Source organism: Leptodactylus fuscus, chromosome 5 (genome assembly GCF_031893055.1).
Source record: "Leptodactylus fuscus isolate aLepFus1 chromosome 5, aLepFus1.hap2, whole genome shotgun sequence".
NCBI lineage: Eukaryota > Metazoa > Chordata > Amphibia > Anura > Leptodactylidae > Leptodactylus > Leptodactylus fuscus.
This window is the reverse complement of record NC_134269.1, coordinates 214255025-214274504: the sequence shown is the minus strand read 5'-3', so window position 1 is coordinate 214274504 and position 19480 is coordinate 214255025. Positions and strand designations below refer to the sequence as shown.

General features: G+C 41.6%; 1 protein-coding gene across 1 annotated transcript in view; it reads right to left on the bottom strand.

The window, feature by feature from the left end:
• Positions 1 to 15364: 15364 nt before the first annotated feature.
• Positions 15365 to 19480, bottom strand: part of RASSF8 (Ras association domain family member 8) — a 37779-nt gene continuing 33663 nt past the window's right edge. Inside the window, exon 5 of the mRNA XM_075275373.1 lies at positions 15365 to 19282. Within this exon, the coding sequence (XP_075131474.1) occupies positions 19161 to 19282 (122 nt within the window). The 3' untranslated portion in view covers positions 15365 to 19160. The remainder of the gene's footprint in view (positions 19283 to 19480) is intronic.

Here is a 19480-nt window from a genome sequence, read left to right as displayed (position 1 = left end):
CGCATAGAGGAGTCACTAGCAGCGCTCAGGACGGCTAAGTACTTTTCTACCCTGGACCTAACCAGCGGGTATTGGCAGGTTCCTGTAGCAGAGGCTGATAAGGAGAAGACTGCCTTTACGACTCCCATGGGTCTTTACGAATTTAATGTCATGCCCTTCGGCCTATGCAATGCGCCAGGAACCTTTCAAAGGCTGATGGAGTGCTGCCTAGGACACAAGAATTTTGAGACAGTCTTATTGTACCTAGACGATGTGATTGTTTATTCCAGAACATATGAGGATCACTTGCAACACCTGGCTGAAGTCTTTGAGGCCTTGTCCAACTTTGGCCTGAAGGTCAAGCCTTCCAAATGCCACCTCCTGAAACCAAAGGTACAGTACCTAGGCCATGTGGTCAGTGCAGAAGGAGTTGCCCCAGACCCAGACAAGGTGACTGTGATCAAGGACTGGAAAGCCCCAACTACCATCAGAGAGATCCGCCAATTTCTAGGGTTAGTTGGCTACTACAGACGATTTATCAAGGACTTCACTACCCTAGCAGCCCCCTTGCAGGATCTCCTTGTCGGCCAATCCAACAAGTCTAAAGGCAAGAGCCCCCTAGTGGAGTGGAACCCCCAATTGGAAGACTCTTTCCAGAAGCTAAAGCAAGCCCTCACTGGAGAAGAGATCCTAGCCTATCCTGACTACAGTCAGCCCTTCATACTGTACACAGATGCAAGCAACAATGGACTTGGAGCTGTCCTCTCTCAAGAACAGCAAGGCAAAGAGAAAGTCATTGCTTATGCAAGTAGGAAGCTTCGTCCTTCTGAGAGGAATCCAGTCAACTATAGCTCCTTCAAGTTGGAACTTCTAGCAATAGTATGGGCAGTGACAGAGAGGTTCAAGCATTACCTGGCTTCTTCAAGATTCACAATCTACACCGATAACAATCCCTTGACACACCTGGACACTGCTAAGCTTGGAGCTCTGGAGCAGAGATGGCTTGCCCGCCTATCCAATTTTGAATTTGTCATCAAGTACCGAGCTGGCAAGAAGAACCTGAATGCAGATGCCTTGTCCCGCATGCCCAACCCTCCTGATCCAGAGGAATCTGATGACTTAGAGGAGGTAGAAATGCCAGCCTTCTACAACAATCGAATGGTCCATAACTCTGGCTGTATGACTGGAAGAAGTCTAGCAACTCAAGAGATCTCCCTGAATCCATTACCTCATCATGGCTGGGCCGAAACACAAGAGAGTGATCCAGCTGTGCACCTTGTCAAAGAACTTCTTGGAGTAGAAAACACCTCTTTACCTGTGGATGCACCACCAGAAGCTCAACAGCTCTGGAAAGAGAGGAAGAAGCTCTTTGTTTTTGAAGGGAAGTTGGTTCGAAGAGCTATCAACCCAAGGACCCATGAACTACTCTGGCAGATTGTAGTGCCCCAAAAGGACATACCTATGGTGCTAGGAGCTTATCACAACCAAGCAGGACACTTTGGGTGGAAAAAACTAGAAGTGGTGATCCGAGACCGTTTCTTCTGGACGGGTATGAGAAAATCCATTGAGCAGTGGTGCAGAGAATGTGGTACGTGCAATCTCAGGAGAAAAGACACTACTACTCAAAAGGCCCCCCTGCAACCTATCCAGACAAAGCAACCCTTGGAGATAGTGGCCTTAGACCACGTGCAGCTGACTCCCAGTAGATCGGGATACACCTATGCCCTTACCATTGTGGATCATTACTCCCTCTTCCTGGTCGTTGTTCCAGTTAAAGACCAGACTGCAAAAACAGCTGCAAAAGCATTCCAAGAGCATTTCTGTCGGCCCCATGGTTATCCTGACCAAGTCTTGACTGACAGAGGTCCAGCATTTGAAGCGGAGGTATTCAAAGAGTTCTGCTTCCTCTATGGATGTAAGAAGATCAGAACAACCCCATACCACCCTCAAGGGAACGGACTTTGTGAGAAAATGAATCACCTGGTCATCAGTTTGTTGCAGACCTTGCCTTTGGAAGAGAGAAACCAATGGCCTGAAAAATTGCCTGACTTAATTGAAATGTACAACCATGTCCCGACTAGCTCCACAGGGTATTCTCCAGCATACCTAATGCGTGCCAGACCAGGTAAACTTCCTATTGACTTGGAGATAGGAGTCCTAAATCCTGAGGAAGTGCCCAACTCACCTCATCTTGATTGGATTGCTGAAAGACAGTTGCAGTATACAAAGGTTCAGCAGTGTGTAGAGCAAAGCCTTGACCAAGCTAGGCAAAGACAAGAGAAAAGCTACAACCAACATGCCCCAGCTTCCCCTTTACCAGTTGGTGAGCAAGTATTGAAAAGAAAGAGAAGGCACCACAAACTAGATGATCAATGGGAATCTGAACCCTATACTGTCCAACCATCTAATAGCGATAACAGCAAAGTATGTAAGATTTCCAAAGATGGCGGAAAGACTTGTATAACTGTATCCAGAGACAATCTGAAACTATGTCCGTCTCAATTACGTGAGGAAGCAGGAAGCAAAGTGGAAGAAAATCCTCAACAATCAGGAAAATCTGAGACAGAAGTTCAGACCATACTTGGGCCGTTTCCTAGTTCTTGGCCGCAAATTGAAGGTGCTTTAGTAGTACCAGTAATGCTGTTCCCACAAACATCCTCTCAGGAGATAACGGATTCTCAAGAACAGCCAATCCCAGTTCCTGATGATGTACCAGCGCAAATTCCAGTAAGCCCGATTCCTAGTGAAAGTATGTCTACCGTTTCCCTGGTGACTCCAGTAAGTAGGAGAAGACTGCCAGGAATCCCATTTTTGCGTAGATCTCAGCGCAATACACAGGGACAACTCCCCATACGTTACAGGGACAATAAGTAGAGGCATACTAACCCAATATGTTTACAGATAGTTGTGTTGTATTTGTATATGTTCAATTCAGTTTATGCAACGTTAAAGGTTTAATTTAAGTGCTGGCTCCCTAACGGATTGCACTAATAGGTGAGTCAGAAATATGAACTGTGCATTAATACTTACTCTCCTGAGCATGGCATTACCAAGAGAGAATGGACTAAAGGAACTGTGCCAGTGTTTAACATGTTTAGTTTTTCAGGGTTCCTGCCACAATAACTTTCTTGTGGTACTGAAACTTTTAAAACTTCCATTTGCCTACCAACCTCTTCAAGTGCATGGAATGCAATTTATGCAGGTGCACCAACGCTCCCGGGGGTTGGGGGATGTTTCAAATATGGCGGCCTGTCGGATAGGAGCCATCAAAACAGCCTGTGCAGTGAAGAATTTTGAATGTTCCAAAATACTCCGCAGCTGCACTCGGAGTTAAGGAGGTGGACTAAGCGGTTTGGGGCTGTAATCCGCAAGGAAAGCAACCGTGAATGTTGCTGGGTTGTAAGGAATACACAACCAGAGACTGTTACAGAAATTGTGTTTCCTTGAACATTTTTGTGACAGTTTAAAATGGTCTTAAATAAGTTGCACTTTTCTCCTTAGGGAATTTACTTACATATGAAGTTTACACTTGTATGTAATGTTCTTCAAACACTATGGTGTTCATGTTACCGTCTACCAACCCTCTTCTTAGTTCATCGGAAGGGTAGCCCGAGACGTGCTACTTTTAACAAGGGGGGAATGTAGCGCCCCACAGAGTGGGTCACTACAAATGTCATCTTATGTGATCTATACTGTGTACTGTGAAGGTATAGTGAGATCCAGTCAACCTGTTAGCATACACAAAGTTCCACAGCCATTATCTCTTTAAGAAAAGGGGTGGAGCTACAGACTGGAAGAGGGTCTCTCTCTTTTTCAGTTCCAGTTCAGAGGGTGCAGGAGTGTGCAAGAGAGAGGAGAGGTGTGTTGAGGTGCAGGGTATGCTGCAGCCTCATGGTATGATAGCACAGGAGGCCGGAGACCTGCAGAGGTGAGATGAGACCTCACAGGCACGGAGCTGCAGTTATAGGACCATCAATTCCTAACTAGTGTGAGAAACACTAAGAACATTGAGAGACTCACTGGACTGAGGCCTAGTGAATGCAGTATTCCTGGAGGCTCAGTAACATACAGAGTTGGGGTGAGTGTATCCAGCATCCCAAAGAACTCGCGTTACCTGCTGTCCAGAAGGGGGATCTACCCAGTTGTAATTAACCTTTGAGCTCCTGGAACCCAGGACCAGAGGAAATCTATTAGAGAGTTTGAGCAGCAATGGAAGGCTGAATCATACTGGTGGTAAAAGGGAAGACTGGCATCTCACTATACTGGAGCAAGGTGAATCCTCCTGTAACATCTGTTATCTCCTGCTGACTACAGAAGTAAACTGTAAGTGTTTGGTTAACCCCTGTCTGGACTGTGTTCTTTCATCGATCCTCTGTTACTCCTCCTGGAAATCATCCCTTCCTCACCTATATCATCTGGCCCTGGGACCTGCCCTGGTTGGGGAGGGTATAACATCTGGCACTGCATCACCACCTATTCCCAGAGGCCCTATCTACAGTGCCGGGCTTCACCTCAAGCCGAAACCCCAACTGGCGTCACGACAAACTTTTATTTTTCTTTATTTTTCTTTAATCCATTTTTGCTTAAAACTCCCCTTTTTCAAGGCGCTGCCGCCCCTGGTGTCGGGCCTGCTCGCACCGTGAATCTACATAGGCCGAGCCGGGGCGACTCATATCTATCTATCTATCATCTATCTATCTATCTATCTATCTATCTATCTATCTATCTATCTCCTATCTATCTATCTATCTATCATCTATCTATCTATCTATCTATCTATCTATCTATCATCTATCTCTCCTTTTTCTTTGCTCGCTTTTCACCTCTCCTTCCCTTTTAACTTTTCTCCTCTCTTCTTTCTTCTCCTCTTCTCTCTCCTGACCTTCTGTTCTCTACTAACTTCTCTCACTCTCCTCTCTTAACTTTTATCATCTACTCTCTACTCTTCTCTCTCTTCCACTGTCTCGTCACTTTTCTTCTCTTCTACCTTTTTACGTTGTCTTCTCCTCTCCCCCGTTACAGAACTGCTACACATCTTCTATAAACCCAATGAGATGACACCACATAGTGAAAACGTCTCCCTGAATCCTGAGATGACCTCGTACTCGGGATTGGTGGGGCGCCCCGATGACCCCCATCCTTATAGGGAAACTTTTTGAAAGTCACCAATGAGTTAATATAAAAGTCATTTTTATTTTAGATCCACAATTTAACCATTTCCTGCACAGACACGGTGCCAGCACCGGTGCCAGGACAATACAGACATGGCGCCTGTAGAGTTAACTCAATATCCGTATTTCTGTTTTCTATCTTGTAAAATTACTAGTTTCGGTCGCTGGATTATCAGTGATGTGGTTGGATTAACGCGGCCGCCGCAGAGACGAGAGACTCTCCTTTTATTTATAATGATATAAAACCTTGTATAATGCCGTAATAACCTTGAGTAGAGGAAAAGACGGCAAAACATTCTCAGACACCAAGAACATTCAAAAAGTTGAGTCCAAAAACTTTTTGACTGGGCTCTACGGGTAAGGGTATGTAAAATGAATCTACTGAGCTTGGGTCACTGATACTGTCTAAGGGACTATCTAAGGGACATACAATCCACTTGATTGGATACAACTCGTCAGAAGCAGCAACATCCAAAACTTATACCGAAATAGTGGGCAAAGACGCATCCGAAAAATGCTCCCTTCCCCACAAATACAGATCACATGGGTCCTGGACATCATGGACACTTCCTTGCGGCCTTGACTACTCAGCCATAAAAATTTCTCTTTATAGTTCGTTGTGTGGGTTACATGTTTTATGTTGAAAAAAATCTTAAAGTATTTGCCCCCCCAAAAAAAAGTTTAAAAAAGTCTGTGACCTGTGACGGAGAGGAAAACTCCTGCAGCCGGTAACAAACTGATTCTGGACTAGAAACACTTTTATTGTTGCACGGAAATCCTCAATCACGTCCTCGGCTCCAAGATAAAAATGACTGCAGCACCTTAAAGGGATTCTACCATTAAAACATGTTTTTTTTCTAATGACCACGTCGGAATAGCCTTAGGAAAGGCTATTCGTCTCCTACCGTTTGATGTGGTCTTCGCCGCGCCGGTCATCCAAAATACCGTTTTTTCCTGGTATGCTAATGAGTGTCCGGCAGCAATGAGGGCGGGCCTCAGAGTTCAAACGCCGATGGAGGCGTCCCTACTTTGACCGAAACTGGACAATCCAGCGACGCCTTCTTCCTGATCTGCCTCCTCCCCTTCTGTGTCCTCTTCTTTCATCGTCATGGGTGACGCATGCGCAGTCGGCTCTGGCAGCGAGACCCTGTAAGAGCCGACTGCGTATGCCGGCCGGCGGCCATATTTGCGAGGCCGCAATTGCGCGTATGCGCAGTACGTTCCGTGAAGTATTTGCCAAACAGAATGTATTGCACATGCTCAGTAAGGTCCGTACAGCCCTCCGACGCGCGAGTGATCTCATCCAGGCGTCAGAGGGTTGTACGGACATAGGAGCAGTATTATAGTAGTTATATTCTTGTACATAGGAAGTAGTATTATAGTAGTTATATTCTTGTACATAGGAGTAGTATTATAGTAGTTATATTCTTGTACATAGGAGTAATATTATAGTAGTTATATTCTTGTACATAGGAGCAGTATTATAGTAGTTATATTCTTGTACATAGGGGCAGTATTATAGTAGTTATATTCTTGTACATAGGAGTAGTATAATAGTAGTTATATTCTTGTACATAGGAGTAGTATTACAGTAGTTATATTCTTGTACATAGGAGGTAGTATTATAGTAGTTATATTCTTGTACATAGGAGCAGTATTATAGTAGTTATATTCTTGTACATAGGAGTAGTATTATAGTAGTTATATTCTTGTACATAGGAGTAGTATTATAGTAGTTATATTCTTGTACATAGGAGTAGTATTATAGTAGTTATATTCTTGTACATAGGAGGTAGTATTATAGTAGTTATATTCTTGTACATAGGAGCAGTATTATAGTAGTTATATTCTTGTACATAGGAGTAGTATTACAGTAGTTATATTCTTGTACATAGGAGCAGTATTATAGTAGTTATATTCTTGTACATAGGAGCAGTATTATAGTAGTTATATTCTTGTACATAGGAGGTAGTATTATAGTAGTTATATTCTTGTACATAGGAGCAGTATTATAGTAGTTATATTCTTGTACATAGGAGTAGTATTATAGTAGTTATATTCTTGTATATAGGAGGTAGTATTATAGTAGTTATATTCTTGTACATAGGAGCAGTATTATAGTAGTTATATTCTTGTACATAGGAGTAGTATTATAGTAGTTATATTCTTGTACATAGGAGGTAGTATTATAGTAGTTATATTCTTGTACATAGGAGCAGTATTATAGTAGTTATATTCTTGTACATAGGAGGTAGTATTATAGTAGTTATATTCTTGTACATAGAAGGTAGTATTATAGTAGTTATATTCTTGTACATAGGAGTAGTATTATAGTAGTTATATTCTTGTACATAGAAGGTAGTATTATAGTAGTTATATTCTTGTACATAGGAGCAGTATTATAGTAGTTATATTCTTGTACATAGAAGGTAGTATTATAGTAGTTATATTCTTGTATATAGGAGGTAGTATTATAGTAGTTATATTCTTGTACATAGGAGCAGTATTATAGTAGTTATATTCTTGTACATAGGAGCAGTATTATAGTAGTTATATTCTTGTACATAGGAGTAGTATTATAGTAGTTATATTCTTGTACATAGGCGTAGTATTATAGTAGTTATATTCTTGTACATAGGGGTAGTATTATAGTAGTTATATTCTTGTACATAGGAGCAGTATTATAGTAGTTATATTCTTGTACATAGGGGTAGTATTATAGTAGTTATATTCTTGTACATAGGAGCAGTATTATAGTAGTTACATTCTTGTACATAGGAGTAGTATTACAGTAGTTATATTCTTGTACATAGGAGTAGTATTATAGTAGTTATATTCTTGTACATAGGAGCAGTATTATAGTAGTTATATTCTTGTACATAGGAGCAGTATTATAGTAGTTATATTCCTGTACATAGGGGGCTGTATTATAGTAGTTATATTCTTGTACATAGGAGCAGTATTATAGTAGTTGTATTCTTGTACATAGGAGCAGTATTATAGTAGTTATATTCTTGTACATAGGAAGTAGTATTATAGTAGTTATATTCTTGTACATAGGGGCAGTATTATAGTAGTTATATTCTTGTACATAGGAGCAGTATTATAGTAGTTATATTCTTGTACATAGGAGCAGTATTATAGTAGTTATATTCTTGTACATAGGAGCAGTATTATAGTAGTTATATTCTTGTACATAGGAGCAGTATTATAGTAGTTATATTCTTGTACATAGGGGCAGTATTATAGTAGTTATATTCTTGTACATAGGAGCAGTATTATAGTAGTTATATTCTTGTACATAGGAGCAGTATTATAGTAGTTATATTCTTGTACATAGGAGCAGTATTTTAGCAGTTATTTTCATGTACATAGGAGCAGTATTATAGTAGTTATTTTCTTGTACAGATGGGCAGTATTATTAGATTTATTCATTTCGAGTTGGACAAGTGTGACAAAATACCTTGAAAGACGATGATGAACTGATCATTATAGGGTGTCAGACAGCAGGTCACACATTAATCCAGTGTGGGAGGTCAGCTATGTTCCATGGAGTGACTGCCCACGTGAGTATTTATCACGAGATGCTGGAATATACCCCTATCCAAAAATAATCAAATATTTCATGCTGTGGCTCTCGACACCCGGAGTGAAGCAATTAACATGGGATTTCACACAGATATCCTGCAGATTATACACACTTTGATCTGCCACTTTGCTGTACAAGAATCACGTGCACATGTCCAGAGTCATGATGGCTCTGCAAATTATGGGGTCACACCAGGAATGAGCAAAGAAGGGGGACAGTGGGAGGGGGGCTGCAGGACATCGAGCGAATCTAATATATAGGACATAGCTAAAATGTAGACAGCCTGGAACTGCGACATGATGGACATGTCGACAGATAGCAGGACAATTGACAGGTGAGTTCACCTCTCAGGACAGATAGATGTGACACATTTCAGGATCAGATTGTCTCACCAAATGTACAGGTAGTCACAACCATGATGTGAAACACAGCAGGATGTGCCAGAGATGGATTATATAAAATACAAGAATTGCTGAGATTAATCAGAGGTCCTGGAGCTGCAGGCAAGTCATTATAATACGTTATATATATATATCCTATCAGGACAATACCGCCATGGAGAAATGTCCTGAGTCATATGGTCAGTGAAAGGTGCCTGAGACCAGGGCATTAACTACACCTGGTGCAGGCTTTTATGTAGAAGAATATACCGTAATACTGCCTAGTAGGTACATGAATATAACCACAATAATACTGCTCATATGTACACCAATATAACTACTATAATACTGCCCCTATGTACAAGAATATAACTACTATAATACTGCTCCTATGTACAAGAATATAACTACTATAATACTACTCCTATGTACAAGAATATAACTACTATAATACTGCCCCCTATATACAAGAATATAACTACTATAATACTGCCCCTATGTACAAGAATATAACTACTATAATACTGCTCCTATGTACAAGAATATAACTACTATAATACTGCTCCTATGTACAAGAATATAACTACTATAATACTGCCCCCTATATACAAGAATATAACTACTATAATACTACTCCTATGTACAAGAATATAACTACTATAATACTGCTCCTATGTACAAGAATATAACTACTATAATACTGCCCCTATGTACAAGAATATAACTACTATAATACTGCTCCTATGTACAAGAATATAACTACTATAATACTGCTCCTATGTACAAGAATATAACTACTATAATACTACTCCTATATACAAGAATATAACTACTATAATACTGCCCCCTATATACAAGAATATAACTACTATAATACTACTCCTATGTACAAGAATATAACTACTATAATACTGCTCCTATGTACAAGAATATAACTACTATAATACTGCCCCTATGTACAAGAATATAACTACTATAATACTGCTCCTATGTACAAGAATATAACTACTATAATACTACTCCTATATACAAGAATATAACTACTATAATACTACCTCCTATGTACAAGAATATAACTACTATAATACTTCCCCTATGTACAAGAATATAACTACTATAATACTGCCCCCTATATACAAGAATATAACTACTATAATACTACTCCTATGTACAAGAATATAACTACTATAATACTGCCCCTATGTACAAGAATATAACTACTATAATACTACCTCCTATGTACAAGAATATAACTACTATAATACTGCTCCTATGTACAAGAATATAACTACTATAATACTGCTCCTATGTACAAGAATATAACTACTATAATACTGCTCCTATGTACAAGAATATAACTACTATAATACTGCTCCTATGTACAAGAATATAACTACTATAATACTACTCCTATGTACAAGAATATAACTACTATAATACTGCTCCTATGTACAAGAATATAACTACTATAATACTGCCTCCTGTGTACAAGACTATAACTAGTATAATACTGCTGTTCTGTACAGGTATATGGATATTTATGTAGATATCACATGATTATATTACTTTCCCTATATAACCAGTACAGACCAGACATTGCTCAGGTTTCCTCTGACATCTGTAATGGACATTAAAGGGTTAAAATAAAATCCTTGGGGCTGATGTAGATACTTGCACCGATCTGGCTATTTTTGGGAGAGGGTGAAATCAGGTTGCACACTCCATAGCTGTGACCTAGTCTGATTTTTCACGTCTCCTAAATGTCACCTCACGCGGTGGAAAGGCTACGCGGACATCAATCAGACATACCTTTCATTGCACCTAAACATAGCGCATCCCGGCCCCACATATGGGGGGGGGGGGAGAAATTTATATTAGGATGTTTTCCTGTGTTTGAGGCCTACACTATACAATAAGGGCACCTGTCAATGTAAATTGTATCCAGAGAGTAAACTTTGCAGGGCCCGGAGTGCCCCCATATTGCTCCTGACGTGTTTAATATTTCCCGGTGTACAATTTTTAAACTTTTTAGGGTTGATGACATCACTACAATTTGTACCCCCATGATCTGTTATGAGAGCTACACAGTGGGTAGAGATGGGCGAACCTCCGGAGATTGATTTCACTTCAGGTGTGGCCCAAAGTTTTATTTCAGGCCAAACTTGTTTGGATAGAGCCTAAAGTAAAATTATAACCCTCCTTAGACCCCCGGGGTATAATCGGACCCCTGAATATAATTGGTGGAGGCCCGGGGTAGGTGTAAAAAAAGAACAGACATACTCACCCTCCCTCACCTCTTTTGGGCCTTCTCGCCACCTTTGGCGCTCCTTTAGAGTTCTCCACTGGCCTCTTCTGTCCTCCAGGGTGATGTCATGATGCTTGTCATTCCCCATGTGACCGCCGAGGCCCAATCACAGGCCAGAGTCGTGATACCAGACACATGATGTCACACAGGAGGCTGGAAGAGGAGCGAGTGGGAGTGCCAGAAGCCGCGGGGAGGGAAGGTGAGTAGAAGTGCTTGTTATATTCGGGGTTCTACGAAGACCCCAGAGTATAATAATTTCATTTCTGCCGCACAAGTATTGAACCCCCAAAGTTTCTGGTCTGGGTTGAACCCGAAACTTTTGGAAAGTTGGAGTTCAGATTTGATCCAAACAAGATGACTTTCTCTAATAGTGGGTGCTACTAAATTAACCCTTTATGGGTATGTCATATTATCATATTACTTCTTTGCCCCTGATCGGCAATTGCCCCAAGGCCCCATTTCATAGGACACCTGCAACAAGAACCTCAAATTTCAGTTTACCCCTCCACCACCCTAGGCCACTGGAGGAATACAAGGAATGGAAAACTAACCCCTTCACTGCCACAGACCACCCGGGATTTTATAACTTACTCCTTCACTACCCTAGGCCAACAGGGAATGTAAAATTAACCCCTTCACTATCAAGGACCACCCAGGATTTTAATATTAAACCCTTCAGTATAACAGACTACCGGGGAATTTATAACTTGTTGCCCTATACCACCAGGGAGTATAAAATTAACCCCTTCACTATCACAGACCACGAGGGAGTATACAGTTAACCCCTTCACTAACCTAGCCCACCATGGATTATATAATTAACCCCTTCACTGTCACAGACCACCAAGGTATACATTTCTATTTCGTTACCTCCAGGCCACCAGGGAGTGTAAAATTAACCCTTTCAGTACCAAAGACCACCCGAGAACTTACGGCTCCCTATTTCTCTATCCTAGACTATTGAATGCAAAAGTAACCCCTTCGCTACCGAAGACCACCAAATTAACCCCTTCACTACCCTTCATCTTTAGGGATATCGAAATAACATGATCAGATATTACTAATGGCGCCCGTTCACATTCAAGTACAACTGCCCAAGTTATGTGGATTTCAATGAGGCTCAGTGGGGGGATGGTGGTGGTGGGGGGTGTCAATATATCCAGTGATTATAGCTAAAATCCATCACGTTTTTCCTAAACATATCCTCACCCTCCAGACACATCCACAGTCTACACCGTAAAATCTACCACCAGACTCCCGCCAGTCCTGGGACACCCTCAGGATAATACAATCTGTGGGGTTCTTGTGCCCCCTGCTGTTCTACAGGTGATATAACGCTACAAAACAGCTTACATGCGCCACCTTCTGGCAGAATAACAAACTGCAGGGCCCTGAACTATAATCACTTATTTCTTTTATAGTATTTTTATGTTTTTTTATGACATTTTATTACTATAATTACAGTATTACGTTACAGTCCGGCGTCGGTCACATGCGGCATTGTGTCCGTCTGAAATTGGAAGAAGGACAAGTCAGTGGGGTCTGTATTATAGTCAGTGGGGTCTGTTGGGCCTCACGTGTCCTACATTTTAGTGGTCCTTCTGTTCGTTGTCCTGGCCCTCCGATGGACTAGTATGAACCTAACGGAAGTCAGTAAGTCGCCCTCGTCGTTTGTAGGAAATCTAGATCAGAATCAATATGGCCGCCACTACAGATAACACATGGGTTGTAACCCAGCTTTCCCAGGCTCTTACACCATGATGAACTCCTCACTACACGACTATTGCAGGCATAGATTTACCTTACTGATTGTGAACACAATTAAGAACCACGAATGTCGGCCATGTTGGTCGTCACCCAGCTTTCCCAAGCAATTATAGCTGCATGCTTAAAGAGGTGGCTCTCAAAGAGAAACTGGATTGGTTCTCTATGTGGTCCATCTTTAATTATGTAGGAGAATGGTGGGGACCTAGTTGAGGATAACCCCTTTAAGGAGCGTCCCTTTAAATGGCCATGTCAGGTTAAAACGTGAATAGCCTGCAAACTCTGTGGCCGTCTACAACTGTTATGATCTCTACTGGTCATGCAACGGTTAATGATTGTGTAATCCGCTAATGGGCTCATGAATCGGCTCCATCTCCGAAGAGGCGGTACCATGTGGAATACCCAAACCCCCATTATTTTCTCTCAGGGTTCAGCCTGCAGTGTAAAGCATGGAGGTTAAAAAATTCTGACTGCCTTGGCTACCTTCACATCACCTATAGATCTTGTGTAATTTTGTTTGCTGCTGGATTATCAAATATTCCAGATTACAGTATTTTTTTTCTTCCGACCATTGGGCTCCTATATACTTGTCACATGACAGCCGGATATCATGGCCATAACCAAGATAGGATGTTTGGGCCGGTGACGTCACTTAGAGATCGGCCATCAAAACTGGATCTTTAATTTTATTTATATTTTAAAGGGGAGGGGTTGTGACAAAAGGGGAGGGGCTGTGACAAAAGGGGAGGGGCTGTGACACCAATTGCTGCCATTGGTTTGTGCTCATGATTATTATCCTTCCATAAATTCCCTTCAATATCATCGTTGACTATATATATCTAGATCCCAAATCACAGGGTGCAGCCCCGAAACACCACAGTAACGCCCCTTTTACCGCACATTTGCATAACCACGCCCATTTCACAGTCCGGTTGACTTCTATTGTAGCTGTACACGGATTAGTTAGAACATTGAAACCAAATAACCGGTGACAATGACGCCTCTCTGAGGTGAGATATATAAGGCATCAAGTGATCAGTTACTGAAGTTGTATTGGAAGCGGGAAGAATGAGCAAGCGTAAGGACTCAAGCGCTATGACAAGGGCCATATTGTAATGGCAACAACTGGGTCCTTGCATGTCCGCAGTGGCCGGTCTTGTGGGGTGCTCCTGGTAAGTAGTTGTTAGTACCTGCCAAAAATGGTCAAAGGAAGGAAATCGGGAGAACCAGTGAGAGGCTCATGGACGTCTAAGACCAGTCAGTCTAGTCTGATACCACAAAATAAGAAAATTGCTGAAAAAGTTCCTGCCTGCTATGAAAGAGAGGTGTATGGGGCAACGTTGCCGTAGACTGGTCAGGGCTCCCTGATACCTCTTTCCGAGGATCTATAGAGTCCAGGCCTTCAGGGTCAGAGCCATTTTGGTAGCTTGATGGACCTCCACAATACTGGTCTTTAGGTTTTAATGTTACGGCTGGTTGGTGCAGACATCATAGGATACAGAGCAGACATAGGTAGAGAGCTCCTCCTAGTGGTAACAACACAACTATAGAATTTAAAGGGGTTATACTACAAGACTTATTTATTCCCTATCCCTTAGGTGCTGTTCGGGGATAGGGACGCCCATCAATACCAAGAACGGGGAAGTGGGTTACCCATGTGGTGAATACAGCGCCCCCCCACTCCAGAAGCAAGTACTGCAGGGACTACATTCACAACGGGGGTAAGACTCCCCCCATCCTCGGGATTCTTCTCTTGACTCTTGTAAAGAGTTGCTATAAAGAGTGTCTCTAACCTTGGAGGACCTGCCCTTTATACACACATAGACTGTCAGGAACTGAGCTCACTGGGTCTTGAACCCTTGACATCTTGGCTATGTTCTGCAGCCTTGACCATAATGCCATTCTGGTCTGTTCCATTGGCGTGATTGGCTTCTCATCTGCTATGTGGCCAATCACAGGTAAGCCAGTCCTGCTTAGTATTGTTACATAGACAATCCTTTGATTTGAATGGACATTGTGCAATACTTAATTTGTCCTGCGGGGTTGCTGTAGGGAAACTCATCACTTACTGCCAGGTTGTCCCACAGATTACACGTTATCACAGCGGCTAATTAGAACTTGCCACATTCCAATGAGTCAATAAAGACAGGAGACGGACTTTCCCAAAGTGTGCGGGAATATATTGTATGCAACAAATCCATGTTTTTTTTTTTTTGTTTTTTTTTTGTTTTTTTTTTCCATTTCATAGCAATAATTAACAATGTGTGGATAAAATCAGAAAATAGATAATATCGTTAACAGAAAATAGATAATTACATATAATACAAGGTTTGCATCGAAGCAAAAAGCAGAGCTTAAAGTTCATTCACAGTTTCTGAGCGTGTCCAAAAAGTCGCAGTCACCTAAATATATATATACTGAAAACAGCGTCGTCCAATCAGAACGCACAAAAAGTCCATTCACAAGTCATATTACAAGTAGATTTCCTTCCATTAGTGTGCGGCCACCAGCGGCGGCGGCCATTTTGTTGTTTGGCAAGGAGATCCGCCAAAGCCATGGCGCTAGTAAGAACAGAGCCTTAGGTAGAAAGAATATACATTGGTCAACCTATGGCTTTAATGTCTGTGTATACAGATGTATACAGACGTGACATAGGCCTTATACGCAGAGGTGTAACTTAGATAAAGGGGGCCCCTAACTACCTTGTGCCATTCAGAATAGTGGTATATTTTATGGACCTTTGGGTCCCCCACAGGGTCCAGGGCAACCACTGCACCCCCCATAGCAACACCCCTGCTTATACACAGGCCTAAGCGTTATATAAAGATCATAGTCACCATAATTATACGAATCTCAAAATGGCTGCCACCAATTTGTGTGTGTATATATATATATATATATATATATATATATATATATATACACACACACACACATGCTGTATTTTACCAGATTTATGGGGAAAAAAAAATTGCTCGCATGTGAATGCGGCCTGACATCGCTAAATATTATTGCCGTGATCTGCGCGGTTATTCTCACACATCCGTTTACACTCGATACGTCACATGCGTCATTCGCTTCTCCTCAGGCTCTCTAATACTGTATTAGGGCGAGGCCCCAACGCTGGAATTCTTATAAATTGCCACAAAATCGTACGTTTCCGTAAAACGCAACTTGCGGCCTCGTTTTTTTTTATTCCACTTTGCGCTTTACAAATGGTGGATGACGTCGTCTCGTCACAAATGCTGGTTTTTAAGGCAGCGATAAGCAATGGATGCCAGGAGGAAAAGATACTAAAAAAATAAAGGTCCTGACCGGGGAACTACAAGTCTCAGCTGTCCCGGTTTGCATGCTCCTATAGTAGGCCTCGGGTAGACAGTTGCCACGTTGCCGCATGAAACGAGGCCTAGTCTACAAATGGCTCTTTTTGTCGTCACTGAAGTAAAATTAAAGGGGTATTCCAGCCATTATGACGGCCGACGCTAGAGAGGGGGACCCCAATCCGCGGCCACACAACTAGAGCATGGCGGAGTGTGAACAGAGCGGCGACCAGTTGTGCGTGAACTTGAATTAAGTCCTATGGAAGTGACCCCATTCTAGAGATTGGTGGGGTCCCCCCCCCAGCCATCAATTTAAAGGGGTTCACAGAAATATCCTTAACATAGGCCATGAATGTGTCACATCCTCAGGCCCGCCATGTAGAATATGGTTGCCAACTGGCAAAATGGGTGCCCATTTGACGCAGGTTTCCATACACCCTTTGTTTATGTGACCGCACTATCAGGCAAAGTGAGGTACCCCAAAAATGGCATCAATATAAATTTCTGGAAAATCCCTTTAATTTTTTAATTTGAACCGAGTGGTGTCTGAGGGAAAATAATTAGGAATAAAAAAACATGTCTGACCGTACATACATGTAACCAGCAGCTCACATATAGTTGTCATGCATTGTAACATACTATCCCCGTAAAGGCAGCCATTTTGAATTTCTCATCGCCCCAAAATGGCTGCCAAATGAATGTATTGACAAAACCGAAGTGGTAGCCCGTAGCTATAGGAATGTAAGATACAAACATCCTCCATTTTTGTTATAAATGTGAAAAACGTGGTAAAAATACGTATAGAAAACGGGTCCGCGTTCTGACCTCTGACCTCATAAAGCTAATACGCCTTTCTAGTGCATCACGTGGTGCGTGAATCTATCTTACATGCAATCACACAGATTCCTCTCGGCATACGATCACCCGGTTGTCATGAGCCGTCACCGTACGCTTCAAACCCTTGGTGAGCGTCTCCGGTGGAAATGTACGCCGATTGTCCGCTATTTGGCAAAAATACGTGTGAATGTATAGAACTACATTCTATAGTTAATGATAGGAATAAATAGAGGAATAAAGAGCTGGAGTGTCGCTTCTGTGTACAAGTTTACACTAGAAATCCTGTAATCCGGTAATTGATTGTCCGGAAATTCTGATTACGAGACTCTGCGGTCATATTCTAACATACAAGTTACTCCTATTTTGGGCTGTTTATAGGATTTTTTTTTTTTTTTATGGCCATGGGTTAATCCAGAATATTTTATGATCAAACTGATCCATCTAAGTGCCAGATTAAAGGAATTTTACTGTAATTTTTTTCTGTTTATATATTACAAAAAATGCCCTCAAAATTTGCTAGAATTTATTTTTTATTTTTTTTTTATTTGGGGGGGTGGGGTGTAAGATTCACACAGACCTACTTGATTCATATCCTTAATACCAAAATAGCTGGGTTCTACTTTGATAGTCCCAAAAACCATGATGAGATGTCTCCAGCTGTGGCCTGGTTTTGAAAAGCCACTCCTCTTTTTATAACTAGTCCCACCCCCGAGGATCCAAGAATTTAACCCAGGCCTAGCCACTCCTTTTTATAACTAGTCCCACCCCCAAGGAACCAAGAATTTAAGCCAGGCCTAGCCACTCCTCTTGTTATAACTAGTCCCACCCCCCGAGGATCCAAGAATTTAATCCAGGCCTAGCCACTCCTCTTTTTATAACCAGTCCCACCCCTGATGATCCAAAAATTTAATTCAGGCCTAGCCACTCCTCTTTTTATAACCAGTCCCACCCCCGAGGATCCAAGAATTTAATCCCGGCCTAGCCACGCCTCTTTTTATAACTAGTCCTACCCCCGAGGATCCAAAAATTTAATTAAGGCCTAGCCACTCCTATTTTTTTTTTTTTTAATAACTAGTCCCACCCCCGAGGATCCAAGAATTTAATCCAGGCCTAGCCACTCCTTTTTATAACTAGCCCCACCCCCGAGGATCCAAGAATTTAATCCAGGCCTCACTATATGGACCTAAGAAGTGTCAGCCCATGATTCTAAATTAAAATCCCATATACAGTAAAAATCCAATAATCTGGCCCTCAATAGATCAGCAAATCTGATAGGCTGGCGAGTTGTATAGATACTACAATGAATATTGATATCTTTTCTATAAATATCATTGTGCCCTTCAGGATTTAATACTGTGGTCGTACGTCATAGTAACACTGTTATGGTTGATGTTTGAGCAGATAAAAAAAATAAAAAAATGAAATACTGGACATAAAATATATAGCAAAAACATCAAGGTCTTATCATTGGTATGAGATACAAAAGCTGATGGAAAAATATATATATTTCTATCACTTTCAACCCTTCTGTAGACGTCCGGACCGTCTATCATGCCGTATGAAATAATACCCCAAAAATAGTATTAAAAAAAAAAAATAATCGGATAAAAGTGTCGACCTCAGGTCAACACGTCAGCAATGTCCTATTGCTTGATACTTGTTGATGGTTTCCATCGGTGGTTTCCTTACAAAGAGTCGCAAAAATGATGGCTCCTTTAGCTGGGGGTGGATATGTTTCAAGGCCTCCGACGAAGAGGGAGACCTCATTTGTGGAAATGTCAGAAGTGTCCACAGTCGTAGAGTTCATCCCTGTGGTTATACGTAGATGCCTTCTGGGTTGAAGCCTGAAGAGAGGGCGTTCTGGAGGATCCGCAGGTTACTTGGAAGTTGTCTCGAAGTTACAGGCCGTTTTAGAGACCCCGACTGGAATGCTGGCTCTGAGTAAGGTAAAAAACAAACAAAAAAAAATTGTATAACAAAATTCAAAAACTTTTTTGTTTTTGATGAAATAGCGACACCTACTGTCCACTAGAGGTACTGCAATTATTTTGTCAATCTATTGGACTATCCGTTACCTATAATTTGGGATTACTAGTAAATTCAGTAAAACTGTGGAGGGTCCGAGTTTGATGCCC